This window comes from Conger conger, chromosome 8 (genome assembly GCF_963514075.1).
Source record: "Conger conger chromosome 8, fConCon1.1, whole genome shotgun sequence".
Taxonomy (NCBI): Eukaryota; Metazoa; Chordata; class Actinopteri; order Anguilliformes; family Congridae; genus Conger; species Conger conger.
The window spans coordinates 14,294,423-14,316,796 of NC_083767.1; the positions used below are offsets into that span (position 1 = coordinate 14,294,423).

Genomic DNA, 22,374 nt, shown 5'->3' on the forward strand with positions numbered 1-22,374 from the left:
GGTCCTACAGATTTGCCTAAGGCACAACAGTAAACATAATAACCATAATTAAGTTATTCATCTTTTTAATTGCATGATTATCTCAGTCAAACCGAGCCCTCCCAGACCCCAGATCCACGGAGCCCCCCCCGATTAAGGCCACACCAGGCCCTCTGCACTCACCCTTGGAGCCACTGATGACCAGGCCGAGCTCAGCACACACTGTAGCACAGGTGATCTCACAGTCATGCCCCGTCAGGATGGCTCTGGGAGTCACAAACTCTGCTGGAGACACAATATCAGGGGTTAAAGACAGAAGGTGAACGTGTGATTAACACAGGGCTGCCCAATCCTGCACCTGGAGTTTTCACTTCTTCTAGGTTCTAGGCAACCAGCACCACAATCCTCCAACAACACTGGTGCCATGGTAACCAGCACCACGATCCTCCAACAACCCTGGTGCCACAGTAACCAGCACCACAATCCTCCAACAACCCTGGTGCCATTTCTAACACACCGTTTCAACATGGCTCCTGACATCCGTATTCATTCCGAACAGTCACATCCACCATATCAAAGCAAGCACAAGAGACAGGGCAGAAGGGGGAGAGATTCATTATCTGTGGCCTGCAGGATGGTTAGCTGATTGAAAAACCACTCCACCGCTGGAAGGGTTTTTTCAGTGAGCACTGAAGCTAACTCCAGACTCAGCGTAGGAAAGCGTAGAGACACACAGGGGCAGTAGGAGCCGGCGTGCTGATAAGAGCCTGTTTTACAGGCAGACTCTGACCCGCTTGGCTTTGATGTGACGAGCAGGCCCGGCACAAACGGCTTTCTCAGACCCAGTAGTGAGTTCATTACCAGTTCATTATCTGCCACAGTGCATCAGGGGGGAGAGCACCAGAGGCCTACTTAGAGCTGGGGGAAGAGAGGAGGCAGAGAGGAAGAGACAGAGAAAGCTCACTTCTAAAAGCTCTTTAGCAGAAGAAAGGGAGAAAAAGAGAGGGGAGGGGAAAGGGAAAGAGAGAGAGAGAGTGAGAAAGGGAGAGAGGGGAAAAGCTCTGTAACAGTAGAGGTAGGGGAGAAAGAGAGACATGAGGAGGGGAAAGATAAATTGAGAGAGAGAAAAGAGGGAGACGAGGACAGCAAAATAGGGGGAGAAATGCAAAACAAAAAGGATAACTTTGTGGTCTTTAGACCAAACTTAAAAAAACTTTTAACAAAACTTTAGCAAAAAACCCTAAGCTCTAAAAATCAATGTGTAATCTCTCTCAAATTCCCATCTATAAAATTCACATTTCCTGTAATGTTTAAAACAACACTTTGAATGCAACCAACAAATGAACTACAAGAGGAAGCAACAATTATGGCAACAGAATATTCATCCCAATAAGAGGCAACCAGTCACCAGAATAAATAGTTAGTCGCATGGGAGTGAAATAAGTTGTTTGAACCACTTATATTGACATATGGTGACCTGTAGCAGAGAGATAGCCACCGGCGCTAGGCAGAAAATAATTCATTTAAATATACATTCCATTTGGATAATAGATAACCCTGCTAAAGCTACTTAACGTTGCAACTCTAGCTCATGTTCTACAGCTCCGGGGATTAAAGCGCAAAGTCACATTTCTACAGCAAAGGATCAGTCAAACTGATATATCGGTGTATCGTTTAACCTTTGGCCGTTGGCGGCATTTGGTTTGCATTATGGCGGCGTCTGATTGCAATTGAATGCACGTGTATCCGTGGTGACGAGGGTATCGCTTACCTGGAGGGAGAGCTGTGTACCGTTGACAGCCTCACCTGCTAAGCTATTCCTCACCCGATGCTAATGCTATCATTAGCCAGCGACTTGATACACATCAACTGATCCATCTCCACCGCACCCTCACGACAAACACCCTTTAAACACGATAAAAACGATAGCGGAGCGAGACTGTTCAATGACAAACGCGCAGATAGGGAACAGCGTTTGCTTTTCTGCCAGAACTGAGCTGTGTAAAGGGGTTTCTACAGAGGAACAGCCAATATTTCAATAAGGCCCGTCAATACTAGCGATTAATTAGACAAGTCTCTTGTTCGCAGCAGAGTTTGAGTGTGTCGGGTAGGTGGGAGTAAAAAACAGCAGCTACTGAAAAAGATAAAAGAAGAAGAAAAGGTTTAAAAAAAGCAGTTTAATTGCAAGGCCCATGAATGGTTGGATAAATTTGAAAAGAAATGAAAAGACCAAGCAACCAAGCTGCATTGTGGGATAATCTATGTTCAGTAAACCAGTGTAGTGGTGCCACCTGAGATTCGGATGCTGTAAAGCCGATTCCCAGTGACTCTTCAACTCCACACACAAGGAGTCTGGCCAGACTACCAAATGTCAACCACACTGTCAATGAGCCAGATCTTTCTAAATGTCTTTTTGTAATGTTTGTATATTTTTAGGATTTTGTTGTTGTTTTATTGTAATTCAACAGGACTGTGTTTAGTTCTCATTTCAGTCACTAGATGGCAGCCTAGTCTGCGGAATCCCTCAGCGCACTGAACCACTCTGAGACAGAGGGGGGGCTGTTTGAAAGCTCTGTGTTCGGAAGAGGAGAAAAAACGGAAATCGGAGCTGCGTTCGGGAACCCTGTGGAAAGCAGACCCACTTCCGGGTCAGAGCGATGTGAAGCTGCGTTGCTGTGTCGATTGGCTGAGCCGACATCGTCAGAGTGGATTCAACCCCCCTCTCCCATCGACAGAGGAGGCCGGAACAGAACACATGCGCTGAGAGTCCGGGAGAGGGTGCAAGCGTCTCTCTTCGTCTGGAGAGTATCCTTATTTTCTTGAGTCCTATCCCATCCCATTTAGTCTGAGCGTGTCATTGACAGGGACAACTAAAGACAGCAATAGTTATTCCGCACTTCTAGTCCACTATGTACTACAGTATGCACTGCAGACAATACACCTTAGTTTAGTCACCTTGGTCAGATGTTTAATAAATAAATGAGTGTGCCTACTCAGGCCTACAGAACAAAACAACATTCCACATCTCCAGAAGAAGTGAAGGGTAAAAATACAGACTGAATAAACTTGCGTCAATAATACAATATATTGCCATCACCTCTTTAAAATAGGCAACAGTGTAGTCTTCAGCTCAACAGTGTAGTATTGTCTTGGCGCATAGTCAGATCCAAGCTTATCCTAAATCCTGTAGTTTGCACAATTATTTACTGCTTTTTAAAATATGCTTAAGTGGTAACAATTGGAGACAGAAATATGACTGTCAGGAGACTGAAACTTACAAATACAGAATCAATAAATTAACCTTTTTTTTGAGGTGACAATCTGCAATTGTCTTATAAAACGCAACACGTTTATAGAAAATGGTGTGATTTTCACAAAGTATAAAAAGTGAATCACCCAAGACTACTTACAAGCCTGATTCATGTTATATACAAAATATACAAAGAATATACACACAAAAAATTGAAAATAAAAAAGATATTTTTCTAAATACCCTGTAATGTAGTATTTATTTAAATCTGTCTAAGTATATGAATACCAACTTTGTTGTGAAACTACAGAGCAGAATGTAAATTTTATGGAGAAAATAAAAGAAAAAAGACAAAGGAAAGAATAATACGGTGATAATTACAATAAATCTTTCAAGCCATGTAAATGTATGACATCAGCAAAATGCAAGGCAGCTCCAATTTACAGCGAATAAAAAGTATAAATAAATAGTATTTCCACTAGCCCAAGCATTTGGTCTAAATATTGGCAGCAAACCATTTGCAATCTGTAGCAGAATTTGGGATGTAATTCAGATGGCTGAAATATATGAACCCCTCGTTGTGAAAACATTTTGAGCAAATAATATATTAATGTCTACGCAAAAAAGTAAACTTAAAGAGCAAACATATCTATTAATTGTTTCTGAGGAGGCTGAAACAATCCAGCGATAGGTTCAAAGAAAACAACAACAAATGAAAGCAAGGTGACGGTCGTTAACGACGCAGTATTTTGTCGTAAATTCAGGCGCGTTTGTCTGCGCGCCCTTAACACCTGGCAGTGAATCTAAGCTGGGTAAATTAGCAGAGCAGAAGCTATATTATGTGTCCGCTGTTCTTTGATCCCGCACTGGGCCGTACGCTACGCTAAGCTAAGGTGGGGCCATTCCTCACTTTCTCTGACCCCACGGCTGCGCTCTCTGATGGATTACCACCTTCACGGACGTGCGGCTTTGATCTGCCGCGAACCTGGGCCACATTCGCCGTCTCTCTGACACTTAAACAATAAAAAATAAAAAAGGTAGCTAAACCATTTCATAGTGAAATGTCCCTCTGCATCCTGAAACCAAGTCTGTTTAGAAGAGGCCCGGCTTGGCAAAATGAATCAACCCGTTGCGTTTCGTGAGTGGGCGGTTAATCATTGCTCACCCGATGCTAATGCTATCATTAGCCAGCAACTTCTGATACACATCAACTAATCCATCTCTGCTGCACTGTGATGACAAACACCCTATAAAAACCGACAGCAGTGCGAGACAAACACACAGATAGTGAACAGCGTTTGCTTTTCTGTCAGAATCGAGCGGCTTAAAGGGATCCCTGCAGAAAAAAACAGCTTAAGCTAGGTTTTGAAATAGCTGGTAGCTGGTTGACCAGTTCAGCCCAGCTTCATACTGAACATGGTTTGACCAGCTCAAGCTCTGTTTTGAAACAGCTGGTAGCTGGTCATTTTAAGCCGGTCATAGCTGGAATTTACACCAGTGTAAGACGGTAGAGTGCGTTTCGGTATACTTACTGCTGGAGGTCTCCCCCACACTGCAGCTCTTGCCGTTCCAGTACCAGAGCAGGAGTGTGGCGTCCCGGGACCCTGAGAGGATGTAGCAGTCTCCCCCGATGTAGGACTCAGACCGGGCCAGGCAGGTCACCACGTCCCGGTGGCCGAACACGATCTGGGACAGCTTCCCTGGGGCGGCCGGGTGAGAGGGGCACATTCAGGAGTGCACAGCACTGTACGACTACACACTGAACTGAGCAATGTACATTTCTGGAACTTTTCCGTATCGTTACATATTTCATGGATGTTTTTTGTTAACACTGGGTTTATTAGTTATGGAAGCTCTGCAGTCAGATTGGCATTTTGCTGAAATGAAAAGGATCAGAAAATCCCAAAATGAAAAAAGAATACAAAATGTCAAAATATTTCAGCTGATCAGTTCGATTTCAGTATAATTGGTCAGAATATTTTTTTTCCCAAACAATAACTTTTCTCCCACTGTACTGTAATGCATATAATGAAAAACACACACAAAATGTGTACGCACGTGTGCATGTACTGTAAGGTGAAAGAGGATACAAAACTAGTTACAATTTGGCAGCCTCCTTTAACTGCAACATAAAGTATTTAATGAGTCTCTTAAACTGAAAATATAAAGCCTCCAGATATTTAGCAGCCAACTTTTCATCACAATAAATGGAAAGACAACTGCGGAACTTTTGGGCCAAGACAGCAGATACACTGGAAAAAAATACCAGAAAAACCTTATCCCCTCTGAATAAAAAAAAAGAAAACTAAAAAAAAGTATTCAAAATAACTTTTATACATACCATCGTAACCATCTCCACATTGCAATTTTATGCAGATGAAAAACGTGTGCTTATAGTTTTTATTGCAATGAGAGAACTTTCATTATTACATTACATTAATTTAACAGCCACTCTAATGCAAAGTGGCTTTACTTACGATGGAAGAGAACATAAGTGCATTCAAGTCCATTCGCAGTTATAAGACCAACAACATTCCCACACACCATATTAGCAAAGCACTGACGCAGGTTAGCTATTCAAACAAGGGTCCACAATTAAACCCTAATGTCGGCAGATAACACCCTTAACAAGCTATAAAAATACATAAAACCCTGGTGATACCATAAAACCTGCGTAATCGCCTCAAGCAATACAATCAACAAGAGACACGGAAAGTTGGGCTAAAATTGAACTGATTTTCCAAATAAAAGTGTTTTGGATATGTTGTTGGAAACGGTGGAAGTGACAGTGTTTACAGCAGAATTATAGTTGTCAAATGGCACGCTGTGTTCAAATGAGGCCACCTCAGCCTGATTAAATTATATGAACTGTGGCCCTCGAGTCAAAAACAATATACGACTCTGACCAGTTTGGCAACAACCAATGACACGTGTATTAACATCAACTCGTGGAAAATATTGCTTTATGCTCTACCATTAAACAAACAACAAAACAGTGCCATCCCAAAATAACTCTAAAAATAGTACTGAAAGCTTGGATGAGAACGCAATAATTCATACGAGTACAAATTACGTTCATATGATTTCAATATATCAAAATAATTACGTATAACTGTTGCAGTATGGACCTTTTTGACTGAATTAAAGCTTTGTTACACGGGGTTACTGGCTAGCGAATGCACTTTGACTGCTTTAAAAAAGACTTTTCACGAAAGATGACAGAGGTTGAGTGAGCGCGGGGACTCAATCCCCAGGATCTTCCCGCCAGGAGCGGGAGAGGGAATTATTCTAATTAACTCTTAAATTAGACGCTGACCCTGCCGTCTGACCGGGGGAACGGGGGAAATCTGTTTTTATGACACATGCGCCTGCGTGTCATTTCTTTAACAATTACACGGAAAAATGCAAAAGGACGGCACTCTGGAAGAAAGCACTGCCCTTTTGAAATTGAATTTGGGACCTACAGAGATCAGAATGGCAGGAGTGGATTTGTAATGAGAGGAGAATGAAGCTGTGGACAGGCACCTGTGTTGGTGGTGTAGGGTTAGGGTTTGGGTTTGGGTACCTGTGTCGATGGTGTAGGGTTAGGGTTTGGGCTTAGGTACCTGTGTCGGTGGTGTAGGGTTAGGGTTTGGGTTTAGGTACCTGTGTCGGTGGTGTAGGGTTAGGGTTTGGGTTTGGGTACCTGTGTCGGTGGTGTAGGGTTAGTGTTAGGGTTAGGGTTTGGGTTTAGGTACCTGTGTCGGTGGTGTAGGGTTAGGGTTTGGGTTTCGGTACCTGTGTCGGTGGTGTAGGGTTAGGGTTCGGGTTTAGGTACCTGTGTCGGTGGTGTAGGGTTAGGGTTTCGGTTTCGGTACCTGTGTCGGTGGTGTAGGGTTAGGGTTTGGGCTTAGGTACCTGTGTCGGTGGTGTAGGGTTAGGGTTTGGGTTTAGGTACCTGTGTCGGTGGTGTAGGGTTAGGGTTTGGGTTTGGGTACCTGTGTCGGTGGTGTAGGGTTAGGGTTTGGGTTTAGGTACCTGTGTCGGTGGTGTAGGGTTAGGGTTTGGGTTTAGGTTCCTGTGTCGGTGGTGTAGGGTTAGGGTTTGGGTTTAGGTACCTGTGTCGGTGGTGTAGGGTTAGGGTTTGGGTTTAGGTACCTGTTTCGGTGGTGTAGGGTTAGGGTTTGGGTTTAAGTACCTGTGTCGGTGGTGTAGGGTTAGGGTTTGGGTTTCGGTACCTGTGTCGGTGGTGTAGGGTTAGGGTTTGGGTTTAGGTACCTGTGTCGGTGGTGTAGGGTTAGGGTTTGGGTACCTGTGTTGGTGGTGTAGGGTTAGGGTTTGGGTTTAGGTACCTGTGTCGGTGGTGTAGGGTTAGGGTTTCGGTTTCGGTACCTGTGTCGGTGGTGTAGGGTTAGGGTTTGGGTTTCGGTACCTGTGTCGGTGGTGTAGGGTTAGGGTTTCGGTTTCGGTACCTGTGTCGGTGGTGTAGGGTTAGGGTTTGGGTTTCGGTACCTGTGTCGGTGGTGTAGGGTCAGGGTTTGGGTTTGGGTACCTGTGTCGGTGGTGTAGACGCGGAAGCTCTTGTCCCAGAAGCCACACACCAGGATGAAGCGGTTGTCGGCGGTGATGATGAAGCACTGGGAGTGCACCTGGATACTCTGGTCCAGGAGGTCCGTTATCTGCCTCCGATGGGCCCCTACGCTACTGGCTATAGAGGGAGAGAGAGAGAGGGACAGAGGGATGGAGAGAGACAGAGAGGGAAAGGGGGCAGAGAGAGAGGGACAGAGGGATGGAGAGAGACAGAGAGGGAGAGGGGGCAGAGAGAGAGGGACAGAGGGATGGAGAGAGACAGAGAGGGAGAGGGGGCAGAGAGAGAGGGACAGAGGGATGGAGAGAGACAGGGAGAGGGGGCGAGGGGGCAGAAGGAAATACAGAGCGAGAGAGAAAGAGGAAGAGTGGAGTCAGTGAGGGATCGAGCGGTAGAGAGCAAGACAGAGGGAAAGAAAGAGAGAAAGGGAATGAGAGAAACCGTTATATTAACACTTTTATCATACAGCTGCTGTGCATTCTGAGAGAGTGTGTGCATGTGTGCACCTGAGTGTGTTTGTGTATGCGTTTGTGTGCGCATGTACATGTCAGTGCGTGCGTGCACACGTGTGTGTATATACACGTGCCTTGCCTGTGTGCATGCACCAATGTGTGTGTGTCTGGGTGTGCATGCATGTGTATGTGTGTGTACACGTGGTTTATGTGTGTGTGAGTCTGTGTGTGTGTCTGTGTGTGTAAGTGTCTGTTTGTGTGTATGTGTATGTGTGTGTGTATGTGCGCGCATATGTGTGTGTGTGTGCGTGTGAGAGTGTGTGTGTGTGTGTATGTGTATGCGTGTGAGAGTGTGTGTGTGCGTGTATATGTGTGTGTGTGAGAGTGTGTGTGTGAGTGTGTGTAAGTGTCTGTGTGTGCGTGTGAGAGTGTGTGTGTGTATGTGTGTGCGTGTGAGAGTGTGTGTGTGTGTGTATATGTGTGCGTGTGAGAGTGTGTGTGTGTGTGTGTGTATGTGTGTGCGTGTGAGAGTGTGTGTGTGTGTGTGTGTGTGTGTGTGTCTGGCACTCTGACTCCTCGGGCAGGTGTGCAGGGCGATCTGCCCCAGACACAGAGCAGCAGTCGTTCCTCACACAATATTTCACACGATTATCAACACAGCCCCCGAACCCCACGGCCCAGCCAGCCCTGCAGTTTACAGTGTTTACACTAACCCTCCCCTGTGGAATGCCACAAATATAAATACATATATCACACTCTGACAAAAAACGCACCATGCCCATTCACACACACGCTCAGTGTGCATGCTCTGTGTTCTGCTGAAGGAACACAAACCGTTATTCTGGGGTGGCAGGAGCTGCCTGCATTTCATTCCAGAATCTTCTAAAACAGCCCCTTCAATGAGGAAATACAAGCTACTATCTCATTATTCAACTTCTGGGGAACTATTATTAACAATATTATCTGATTAAAGACCACAAATCAATTTAGACCACTTTAATCAATACCCAGAGATAAAAACACATTATCATCAGTAACAGGGCTGGAGGCATAGTTATGCTTTGGCTTCAGTTTTGAAGCAGAAAAATCTTGTCTGCTGGAACATGAGAAGGTCCATAGGGTATGTCCATAAAGGATGACAGTGAACAGGAGTGAAACAGAACTGAACAGTTGTTCTCACAGATAAAGGTCAATATGATCACCACAAACCTCTTTTTACCAGGTAGGGAGGCCAAAAAACTTAAATAAAAAAATAAGACAGAACACCCAGCGCAGGGAGCGAAACATTGCTCAAAGAGTAGTCCCTGTGATGCACACAGGGCGACATCACTCAACACGCGGTCAAATACCGCCATCGTCTAGCTGAAAGCCCTTTGGAGAGCTCATCGGCGGTTTAAAAGGTGGAATTGTGGGTATGCTTGACTGATTATTCACTTGAGGTGAGGGGGTGGTATTATTGAACCCCCCCCCCAGCTAGCCGCCGCGCGACGTTAGCGAGCATACATCACACCGCTCCTCTCTCCTCTCCGACTCGTCAACAAGTCGGAGGGTCGCCAGACCCGCGCGTTGCCCTAACGGAGCCCCGCTCTCAATCGCGCGTTATTGCGCCATCCGTCCTCATTCCCGCAGACGCGCAAGCCGGCCCCGCTCAAGCGGAGGCGGCCTCGGCCAGTGAAATACGGCCGCCGCACAGCTCATTGCCTTCCCATTTGCATGCAAATGGTTTATGAAGGAGAGCGCGTTACGCAGGGAGGGAGAGAGGCGGGGAGAGCTCTGGAGTTCTGAAGTCCAGGGCCACGAGCCCCGCTCCACAGCAACCGGTCCAGGGAGGGGGGGGAGGGGGCGAGACACGCACCTATCAGAGGGTCGATTTCCACGGGCAGCTGGTACTGAGGATCCTGGACTGAGGACGCTTGATGACCTGGAAAGGGGGAGAGACAATGGGAGCGATAAAGAGAGAGAAAGAGAGAGAGAGAGATAAAAGGAGAGAGTGATGCCCAATGTCACCATTCCATTACATTCAGGAAATGCAAATAAAAGTAAGTTTCCAGCAGTTTCCACTCCTACACAAGCGCTCATACATATTCATTTCAGTTGAATTTCTTGATATGAGTGCACGTGGTGCCCATGTCATCTCTCACCTATTGTACCAACTGTAATGAACATACAAGTCTGAACCCATTTTAAAATCTACCACAAAGAACTTACTATTAAAAACCAACCCCATGGGTTGGGCAAATACTTTCTTGGCTATACCAGGCAGAGACAGCCTGTCTGTCCAAACAAAAATATTCCCTGTGTTAATTAGTCTTCCTCTGACATGTTTTACTTGAGTTCAGGGCTGGCTGCACTGATTCACTAACCAAACCTTCCAACCACCATAGCAGCTCAAACAAGACTACAGGTGCCTCCATGGTGACTAGGTCATAGAGGTATGGTCGGAGGCCCTGAGGTGAAAAAAAAAACTACATTTCCCAGCATGCAAACCGCCGGCTCGGGAAGCTCACCCGCCAGGCCGTGCCACCTGTTGACGGCGAAGAGGCGGTTGGCGGTGACGGTGATGATGGAGGGGGCGGAGAGGTTGGGCTGCGTGTTGGCGGCTACGTGGGCCACCGGCGAGTTGGAGGGGAACTTGAGCACCATGATGACGTCCTGCTGCATCTGCTCCGTGAACATCAGCGGTGTCTGTGGGAGGAGACGCTGGTCAGAGGCCCATAGCGGAACAACGGACAGGGGGAGGAATGAAAGGACAATGCACAAAGAGGAAGGCGGCAAAGCACAGGGCCTTCAAGTCCATATCTTTGTTGTATTCTTAGCACTTGAATCTGTACTTCCCTCTGGGTCTTTCAGCACGCTTGTCCCTGGTTATGGATATGCACTTTTTTTGTACGTCACTCTGGATAAGAGCGTCTGCCAAATGCCTGTAATGTAATGGGGCGACATGGCTCAGGCAGTAAGAGCAGTCGTCTGGCAGTCGGGGGGTTGCCGGTTCGATCCCCCGCCCGGGCTGTGTCAAAGTGTCCCTGAGCAAGACACCTAACCCACAAATGCTCCTGACGAGCTGGTCGACGCCTTGCATGGCAGCCAATCGGCGTCGGTGTGAGTGTGAGTGTGTGTATTAATAGGTGAATGAGAAGCATCAATTGTACAGCGCTTTGGATAAAGGCGCTATATAAATGCCAACCATTTACCATTGAATGTAATGAAAGGGCAGGTGAGCAGGGCAGCGAGAACAGCGGAAAGCAGAGCCAAGCGGAGTTAGGAACTCACAGGAAGTCAGCACAGGTTTCCCACAGACCCATATAGAGCGAGGGACAGGCCAGGTAACATGAGAAACTAGGCCAGAGTTTGGAGCAAGCACAACTTTCTGCATTTTTCTTGCGTTTAACCGAAAGAGAAGAGCTTGGGTAAGCACTTGCTTAACATCCATCTTGGCAACAAGCTCCCCCGCCGATGTCCGATGTTTAAGCGGTTATGCAAAGGTGGACAAAATGGCTTCTTTGTGCTGTCAGGAAGGTGGGTAATTGTTGCGCCCAGAATTATAACCCGGGGTCCCAGCGGAGGGACGGGGAGGAAGCCATTAAAATTCCGCATCACACGGAGAGGTGAAACTCAAAGAGAAGGCAGACATTTGCAGCTTGGCATCTCGCAGAGACAGGAAGGGACTAAGACTGTGAAACATTAACGGAGGCAGCAGTAATCACAAGCAATCAGGAAAAGTCCAGCGTTTATAGCGCCGAAAAAAGGCCAGAGCTATTCATTTTGTACCACTAATACCATGATGTAACACACGACAGAACACCAAGGGCTTTCACATAAATTAACAGAATGTTCAGAATTAGTTTTCAGAGTTATATGCTATTACTATTTTCTGTGTTAATGCAGTGCTGCCTGGTCTGGCAATATTTATATATGTGTGCGTGTGTGTGTGTGTGTGTGTGTGTGTGTGTCTGTGTGTGTGTGTGTGTGTGTGTGTGTGTGTGTGTGTGTGTGTGTGTGTGTGTCTGTGTGTGCATGTGTGTGTGTGTGTGTGTGTGTGTGTGTGTGTCTGTGTGTGCATGTGTGTGTGTGTGTGTGTCTGTGTGTGCATGTGTGTGTGTGTGTGTGTCTGTGTGCGTGTGTGTGTGTGTGAGTGGGCATGTTTGTCTGTGTGCGTGTGTGTCTGTGTGCGTCTGTGTTTGTGTGTGTGTCTGTGTGTGTGCGTGTGTGTGTGTGATGCTATACTGTAAATGCAGAGGGGGGAGAGAAGACATTAGCTCTTTTCACACACACAGCAAGGTTCCTGGAATGGTTAGAAAACGTGTGAATGAGAGCTGCAGTCAGCATTGCGGGAAAATCTAGCAGTTTTACCCTACTGGTACTGTCATGTGTGAATGCTACCAACCAGGGAAAATACCAGATAGCCACTGGTTGTGTGAACTAAGGACACTGCGCTGTTCCCTGCTCCACAGTGTACTGTTCTGAGCTCCACACGCTGCCCACATTCTCCACAAAATGGATGCTCATGTGGCCCCAGGCCAGTGGAGCTCAGGAGTTATTCCCACCCCAGTGGTCCCTCCATTAAAGGTGTCAGTAATCCCTCATGTGGCCTACTGGCGCAAGCAGGGAGAGGGGTACATGCAGACCGGGGGAGCCAGGCCCAAGGCCTGTAACCGCTCCACCTGCTGTACATTACAGTGGCAGGGGTCCGCCCAGCGTGGCAGTTACTGCTAATCAGTCACTGTGCCTCTGGTTCCTTTCTTCTAATTTTTCTCCGAGTAGTTAATGCGAGCCGGTGCGAAAAACCGGGAAAATTAAAAACAGGGCTCTTTCCGACCCCCTTGAAGGCCCTGTGCTTTGACTGGAGATAACAACTACCAGCCTCAACGGGACGCAATCAAAGAGGGTGGGCATCAGTTTAGATTTCGGATTTATATTCCGATGTAGCAGTTTTATTCTTTCATACAAGCTCTACGGTCTCGACTTGTAATGGAGAAAATGTTTCTGACATCTCGGCTTCGAGGGCTATTTAATTATTTTAATAACACAGTATGGTATGAATTAAGTCTGCTTAAAGTTTTCATTTTTGTTAAGTTTGTGTTCTTGACACAATTTTGTGTCAAAAACATCGTAATTACTGTATGCCACATCTGCGCTGAGCAAATTTAGAGACCTTGTAAGGCCCAAGGGTGACCAATACGATTTATGAATATTAACATGAGCGGAGTTAAAATTACTGAGGACCAGTCCAACAATGACTCATCAGGAAAGTTACCCTTTCCCATGTGTTCTCCATGTGCATTGGAATATTTCCAGAAAAAAAAACTGGGATGACTTCTCAGCTATGATGCATATTTTTATGCTCCATCTCTGCATATACAGTTAGATCTATCTGCAGTGCTGTACTCAGCAGAATATGTGCCTAATGCCAAGTGCTCACCACCGCCAGTGTCCCCTTCTGACAAGTTACTGTACTATCACTTCTGACAATGTCATTACCAGCAGTGTGTGTGGGTAAGAGTGTGTGTGAATGTGCGAGTGTGTGTCTGTGTGTGTATGTGTGTGTGTGGGTGAGAGAGTGTGTGAATGTGCGAGTGTGTAGTGTATGTGTGTGTGTGTGTGTGTGTGTGTGTGTGTGTGTGTGTGTGTTTGTGTGTGCGAGAAAGAGAGCGTATGTGAATGTGCGAGTGTGTAGTGTGTGTGTGTGTGTGTGGGTGTGTGTGTGTGGGGGGTGTGTGAGAAACAGAGAGTGAGTGTGTGTATAGTCAATGTGTGTATGTCTGTGTGTGCGCGGTGTGTGTGTGAGCGTGAACGAGACGGAGAGAGACGAAGTCAATGCGTGCTCATCTGCTTCTGGTTAGCGGAGCTGGTTGAGGCCTCAGAACATCAGACAATGCTGTCAAACTGTAATGTCACACCTGCCATAGCTCGAGAGGGAGCACAATTAAACACAAGACACCTTTAACAACGTGAACGTCAAAATCAGAGAGCTGGCTGGATCTGGTGTCTCCATTCCACAGCGCTCAGGTGCTCAGTTTCAATTAAAACACTCTGCAAGGCATTTCAGTAATTCCTCATCTACTGATCTGAGGAACGTTCCGGAAAAATCATACCCAAAATCTGCTTTACATTTCGGTGTGTATTTTTGTTGAGGCGCTCTTTGCCGTTGTTACTACTGTCCTTAATTTAATACAGCAAACAGAAGACTAAATATACGTGTGGGTTGCGATGCTATCGTAGAACAGCTGGGCCGACAGTTTATTTCTCTTTTCATTAAGCAGTTAGACCTCAATCACACAGAAACAGAGCTGAGGAGTGCTGGGAACACACACTGGCCTTTTGTTTTGCTTCAATGAAGCGCTGCTATAATGGCGTGTGTACTTTTACTAGCTTAACAAAATATCACTGTCCAAAAAGCTGGGTAGAGTTGTAACAGGCCGGGCAGGGCCGCGTGACGCTTTGGGAAGCTGGGGCTAGCTCATCCAAGAGCTTCAGTTTACACTAGGTCCTGCACAGTCGCTAGTCACTGTACAGCAGGAACGTGTTCATATGATCGACTACATTCCCCATCAACCCATGCAGCTCATATGCAGGTCAGTGGACCTATGCAGTACCTGCTATCACGTGAAACTGGTGAGACTGGTGAGAAAGCAGTGTACTGTGTGCTTTGGGTAGAGCCGTGTACAGATGTGTGGATCTGGTCAATATGTAGGGCTGTATGTTAGGGCACTATTAAAAAATAGCCGCATTTTGCATTCAGTTTTTCTGTGCGTGTGTGAGCCTTTATGTCCTGGACTTGGATGGATGAGAGTCCATCTTCCCCAGTCTCGCAACGCTCCAGTTTAGAGCCAGCAGTGGTTTTCTCAGATTAGGACGGGAGTCAGGTAGAAACACATGAGGCCGAGACGCCATCGAGCCTCGCATTTCCGAAGGCACATCATCACGGTCAGAAAGCCATAACGCCAGGCACAGCAGACATTCAAGCAGGAAGTAGCGGGGTTGCGCTTCCCCGTGGGAGTCTGGGAGTAATTCTGCTGTCTTAACGGAGCAGTAAAGCAGAGGTTCCCAAACTTTCAGAGCCAAGGACCTATATAGTGTGCAAACGCATTCCTGTGATCCACCCCCTTATGTCAAATGTAGAATAATAACACGGCATAACATTCCAGCGTGGGTTTTCAAAAACATACATCAACACAACTACCTGCACAATGCATGTAGTTACTGCATTGTTTAATTTGTAAATGTCAATGGACAGTGGATGAATACTGTACTTTTTTTTCTCCATACAAGATACCTCAATCACTCTTACAACTCATAAGAGGGTCCTTTGCCAGAGTCAGAGCACTGATGGGACAAGGACATTAATCAATGTGAAAGCAAATTTTGTCAGATTGGTTGATTAATAATTGATTGACAGCTCATGGAGTTTCTCATGAGATGAGACATACAAAATGGAGGACAGAGTTGGTGAGTGTAGGTCTGGCGTACGGCAGCGAGGTAACTCACCACCTGCATGGCCGAACTCCTCGGGGGGTGAGGCTCAATCAGCAGCTGACAGGGCGTCTGTCCGAAACTCCTGATCTGGGCTTCCACCGCCTGTGTGTGAACAAGGAAAAAGGAAAGACTGAAGGGCTGGTAATAACTTAAAGACCACCAACATCCCTCTTAGTGTCCAACAGTGTGTGTGTGCTCACAGTAAGACCAGGTTCAGTATGTGAGTTTCTGTGTGTGTGCACGTGCAGCAAGTCCGTAAAAGTGCATGTGTGTATAGGCTATCTATGTATGAGTCTATGTAGATCAGTTCAGTATGTGGGTGTGTGTGCGTGTGTGTGGCTGTGTAGTTCATGGGTTTCTGTTTATGTAGTGTGTGTCAGTTTATTTGTGTATTTATTTAGTTTATTTATTTCACAGTAATTTTATTACAACATGCAATAGGCCTATGCACCAAGCAGCAGATGAATTGTCTTCAGAGTTTATTTTAAAAAAAGCCAGAATTAAATTTGAATAATACCGGAGTAGTAAAGTAAAAATAGTAAAGACAGAGAAGGAACAATAAAATAAACATTGGGTGCAAACTACGGATTTGTGAACAATGTTACTTTTGTTTGATCCATGATTTAACAGCACTATTCAAAACTATTCCATCTTTTTTTAAATATCAGTTTTATGCAGTGTGTTTCAAAGGGAGCTCGTGTGAGTGTGGATTCATGCGAAGGTGAGACAGCGCGTGAAAGGCGTCTCCTCTCTCTGATCTCGAGGGAGACGGGGGTGGGCGCGGAGCAACAGTTCACCGAGGGAGACGGTAAATGATATTTCCATGAGAAACGCGGAAGACCACGCTCATCCTGCCTGCTACACGCAAGCCCTGCTCGGCCTAGTGTGTAGCCTGCTCCTGCCGTTGTCAAAGATCCCACAGAAAAAAGCTAATCTCTAACAGGTACGCTTAAATCCCCAGTCCTCCCCCAGATCCAGGGGCTCCCAGTCGCTCTGATACAGGAGGATAAGGAATGGAGCTGCACTGTCTCTCTGCCAGGCACTTTAAGCTTCAGCTCACACACGGCTACAGATGACGCTAAGCCTCTGTCCTTTCATAACTCCGCCGGCATGACTGTAAATGTGACCTGTTCTGTCACAATCAGTCGTAAATCGCGTCGGCCAATTTCTCATAAATCGATGTTTTTGGAAAAATGTTTGGCTGTTTTCGGCTTTCATCTGCATTTTGCAGAACAATGTATTGGCTTTCATAATCTGCATGACTTAAGGCCATGTTCTGAATAAAAATATAGTTTTTAAGCTTTTAAACGCAAGATGTCAAAGTGAAAGTAACACCGGAGTTGTGCAAGGCCAGCCAGCTTGTTACCATTCACCAGTCACGAAGAACTACATCAGCTGCATTCATGGCCACATGTTCATCGATTTGCTTTCATGGTCTGTATGTCTTAATGGCAAGAGTAAATATTCAGAGTAAAAATATAGTTTTAAGAGTTTCTTTTTAGCCCATTTTTTAGCCTCATGTAACTCCATCCATCCATCCATCCATCCATTATCTGAACCTGCTCATGTAACTCTCGTGACAAAATTTTTCTCAAAACCATAGTTTGGTGGCACTCAACAAGAAACGGGACACAACTCCCTTGATATCTGGACTAGAGAGATAGCTTGGTTATCATTAGAAAGCTTACTTTCTCGTATTGACCAAGAAACTCAAAATAAGTTCTGTGGTCAATAAGACAAATTTTGATAGAGCAGGTCACAGATGTACCAATGGTAAACTTCCACCGAAACCCATAGCCGAGCATTCTCAATTTCAGAAATGTAAAACTACAGAAATGCGACTGCCCAACTCTCAGTCTGCGCAGTATCATAACGTGACAAAACGCAGGGCTGTTTAATTAGCGCAGAGCTCATTTACCTCTCGTCTGGGAAAAGAAAAGGCAGCGTTCTTTAATGCTAACTTTCGGCGTTTCCTTTTTGAAGTCGGGTGACATTAGGCAGAGCGTACTGATTAACCGTAATTTGGAAGGCAGAGGGGCCAGGCATGCAAATCGGCCATTTCATCTGTGGAATAGTGGAAGCAGTACGCATCACACACAGCACGGAAACTAACCCACGCGGTAATGGAGTTTACACATCCGTTCATACGGATTCGTCCATACACAGAATACAACCTTAGGCACAACGTCGAGTCTGTTTTGCGCACCATAACCGATACACGTCTAGCCACTGTGGCTACAAACAGGTAGGCTATTTCAAATAAAAATTTATTTCATAGCATTAAAGCATAAAGTAGCTCATGAATACCTGTAAGAAGAAGATGGTACTATTTCTATTTAGCATTTGCATTTACAGTAGTTACTTGCACCTCAAAGAGCATTAATTCTCATTTTATGCGTTTATCTAGGATTACAAGCCATTTAGACAGTGAATGGCACACTACATTTCATATCTATTATTTACTTGCTAATATGACCGCAGACACTTCTGTAAAAGGAATATAGTCATGCTTTTCTTCTTCATAACTCTTCTCTCCTGTTTACAATATAGGCATTTGTTCAATTTAACCTCATTTTTTTAAATGACAGGAAATGGAACATTCCACTGAAATCCCCTTTTTACATTCCCAAAGCTGATGCTATTGCTTTATATTACATAAGAAAAACATTCACACAGAAAAACTCAAACTCAATTTATTCATCTGTATTGAGTACAGCGACGCAAAAAAGAATCGCATTGCATGTCGACATGCATTTATCAGGAGTTCCATCAAAATCTTGGACAGGACAGGATTTAGTGGCAGTAGTCAATTTTCCAGTAGACACAACAGTATATGACCGCCTCTCAAAATGATTTCAAATCAAATTAATTAGCCTTAAAAATATTTGTTTCACCCAGAATACGCACTACAGCACAGCCTCCTGGCATTCTCATTGGCCGCTGAGTCCTAGCTCAAGGTGACTCGATGTCCCGCTTGGTTTTGGACAGTTTGCTTAAGCTAATGCAGGGGAGATCGTCGGAGTCACTCGACCAATCATGATTCAATTTTGAGCTGACATTCATTGCGAGGTGTAATTCCGCGTGTGGCGAGTTCAGGTCATGGAGGGCCGCTTCTTCATCTCCGCTAACCTGATTACGGCGCGCGCGGAGGCCCATCTCTCCGCGCCCGCTGGCCCGTGACTGATGGATTCCTCTTTTATATTCTGTCCATTTAAATAAAGATCTGATACTGCCCCTGCTATCGGAGCAGCCGAACAGCTAGCTACATGAAAAACACAGCCGTCAGTTTCCAATCTCAGTAACGTATGAATATACAGTAAACAACATGTAAGAGTGTCCCTACAGCCCAGTAACACAGCAACGTGTTAATATACGATTCAATGCATATATTTCCGTGCTAACCAGTTAGCAGCGAACCAGTAAAGAATTTGTGTAGTGCATTTAAAAGCAAGATAATCGGAGGTAAAGTAGACTGCACGACAACAACAAACTTGTATATACAGTTCTTCATAAATATATCCCAGAGTGCTTTGCAAAAAAGCCCCGGTAACACAAATGAAAACAAGTTTTAATGGCACTCGAAAATGACACCGAAGCACTTACAAGGTTTCAGGCCTTTACCTGAGGTAAGTATAATCACCCCAGTCTGTGCCAGCCATGTTCCCCCCCGCATTAAAGCGGGGGCTTGACTAATCACGCTGTTCCAATCCTTCCTCCATGGCGGAAATAAACTGGCCACATGGGGGACATTCATTCTGACATAGCATGTGAATTCTGTCCCTAATTATGTGTGTGAGCACAAGCTCATAATTAAAAATACATTATGATAATTCAGAGAGATTACCCAGAAAAAAACAAGCCTTTTCATGCCAAGGCTAAAATGGCATCTGTTATTTCTCATCAGGACAAAAAAAAACAACAGGCCCATGAAAATAAGGAAACCGATTTGAAAAAGTAGCTTTTGCATATTTTAAAACTGTATGTGTACATCGGATAGTTGTGTAGGATTATACTATTGCTCACTCAAATTCTTGAATCTTCCATGGACATGAAAGCGGTGTTAATATTAATATTAGGAAAGAGCTGTCAGAAGTGAAAGTGAATTTGTCTGGTTCCATGAATGAGCTTGATATGTAAAAATGTAATAAAAACTGATCAGAAAATAGGAAACAGACGGGGGATCGTCAGTGAATTCCATCGAAAGTAGAGGTAATATTTACAGAGGGCAGGAAATCGCTCCGTTGATTGGGCTACGTGAGTTCCCCTCATGTCTGGTGATTGCTATAAAAAAGTAAAAATAATGTGGACTGGTGTCAAGCAGGCTGGTGGCGCAGATGCAATGGGCATTCACCTTTTACTGGGCACTTCCTAAACTTAAATACAATATCCTAACTTTATCATTTACATACACATTTACTCCAGAGATACCTATTATCAGATGCTTGGTACACTTAACATCAGGATCCTACATTTATGGGCCAGAATAGGCTTAGTCCTAGACTAAGTTCTATTTTGAACCTAGATTCTCCATACACAACTCAGTTTAGCCCAGGACTAAGCATAATCTGTGTCTGTGAAACCAGCCCAAGAAGTTCCATACTTTACTACAGAGGTGGTCTCTAAAGTAGCCTTGAGCTATATACAGCCATTATAGTATAAAGCTCTATATAGTACTGTGTAATAAACGTTATTTGGCCCGTTGCACATGGAGCTATATTTACCGCTGACATTGAGGGATTCTGTTTGTTTACATCAAACTGATTATACGGGGCTCCACTCTTTAAAAGCCAGATCACAGAAACGGCTGCGCCGGGGGGTATCAGGGGGCCCCGAATTCTTCCCCGCGAGCCGATTTTAAAAATAACCGTTATTAAGTCTAATTTTGTGGCTGCGGAGGAAGAAAGACAGGAAGTAATCAGGTCTGTGAAAACAGCGGCTGGCCCAGCCGCCAGCCCCGCACAGCTGCCCCTCATCTGGGGCAGAGACATTCCAAAGGGCCCCGGCTCTGGAGGGGCCCGTCTGACACAAAGCAGCCCGGCTCCGACCCGGCTGTCAGTCACCCGAGAACCCGGCCCGCGGTCCTGATGCAGCTCTATCCCCCCTCCCCACTCCCCAAAAATACACCCAGGCCGTTGGGTTTGTATATTTAAAGGCCCACTCAGTAATTTTGGTTGCTAATATGGTGCTAATGATTTATAACGAGAACAACGCCCTCACCCCGATCCTGATACATTTGCCGTCCACATCCACACCGTTCTGTGGAAATTGCTGAGCTTGAAGTCAATCAAAAGCAGGAGCTCAGAGGTACTTGAGCACAGCTGGTCCCAGTGCTGAGGGTTCCAGAGAAAATCGCTCACAAAAAAGATCAAACACATTGGTAAAGCAAGATCTTTTCTAAATGTATTGATGCCTATTTGTTAGTGCGTTTGTGTGACCGCACACCCTCATATATTCTGGAAAACTATTTTTAGGCTTGGGAGGCCGTGCGTTGCTGTTAACGACGGCGCCGTGAATTTATTTATTTTTGGGTCGCTGGAGCGGTTCTGAGGAAACGGCGGGTGTCAGGGATCCAATTTAGTTTTGGGTATTAAAAAGGCGGCGGGGTAATGGGCTGAGCTGGGGAAATGGCCGCCTGATCGGTAATGAATCTGCATGCGGGGCAGGGAAGTGCATCTGTATGGGAATTACCTGAGCGAGCACATAAATCAGCCCCATCGCCCTCTCCGCTCCCCACACACACCACCGAGCATGAAGGGCACTGAGGGAGAGGAGCCGCCTGGACCAGCACACGCCACCGTCACCCGCCAGCCAATCAGCTCCCAGCACGCTGCCCTGTGTGTGTGTGTGTGTGTGCATGCGTATGTGTGTCTGTGCGTGTGAGAGTGTGTGTGTGTGTGCATGCGTATGTGTGTCTGTGTGTGTGTGTGCATGCGTATGAGTGTGAGTGTGTGTGTGAGAGAGAGTGCGTGCGTGTGTGTGCGTGTGCGTATGTGTGAGAGAGTGTGCGTGAGAGTGAGACTATGTGTGAGAGTGTGTGTAGGTGTACGTGCGTATGTGTGTGTGTGTGTTTGTGTGTGTGTGTGCGCATGCGTATGAGTGTGTGTGCGTGTGAAAGAGAGCGTGTGTGTGTGTGAGACCATGTGTTTAGAGCGTGTGCATGTGCGCGCTTGTGCATGTGTGTGCACATAAAAGTCTAATTGACATTTGGCTGACACGGCCTGTTTGGAGAAGCACGATTAATGGGCCCAGACTACATAAAGAATCCCTGTGTAGGCTTCAGGAATACTTACTGTGTAGCACTGGCAGAGAACATACAGGACCTTATGACATTCTGCTCTTTGCTATGGAGGATGTACAGTGCATATGTTGTGCTAAGGACAGGCTGCATCTTAGCTCCCCAGATATACATCGGTTTGTGAAGAGGCACACGTGGTGTTCCTGTTCTGTAGCCAAAGTCCAAATGGTAGACTGTACCAAAGCCAACGCTGCTGGCTACCAACATTTAATATAATATTCATGGTATTTATACAGGAAATACCATGACGATATATTTCACTATTCCACTTTCCAATGATAAACAACCCATATACTGTACTGTTTCCTATTTGGTTGTAGCCAGATACTGCTCCTGAACAGCGCAAGCTGTCATTCCA

At 45.7% G+C, this 22,374-nt stretch overlaps 1 protein-coding gene across 3 annotated transcripts in view; it reads right to left on the reverse strand.

Moving 5' to 3' along the window:
* The window catches only part of LOC133134671 (lipopolysaccharide-responsive and beige-like anchor protein), a 225,990-nt gene that overhangs the window by 7,364 nt on the left and 196,252 nt on the right, over positions 1-22,374 (reverse strand). For 2 of the 3 annotated variants that reach the window (XM_061250938.1, XM_061250939.1), the window contains 6 exons: positions 15,734-15,823; positions 10,756-10,933; positions 10,104-10,169; positions 7,761-7,916; positions 4,762-4,929; positions 163-264 (listed from right to left, as the gene is read on the reverse strand). In XM_061250938.1, coding sequence (XP_061106922.1) covers positions 163-264; positions 4,762-4,929; positions 7,761-7,916; positions 10,104-10,169; positions 10,756-10,933; positions 15,734-15,823 — 760 coding nt within the window. The remainder of the gene's footprint in view (positions 1-162; positions 265-4,761; positions 4,930-7,760; positions 7,917-10,103; positions 10,170-10,755; positions 10,934-15,733; positions 15,824-22,374) is intronic. The other variant, XM_061250940.1, reaches the window with a different exon arrangement.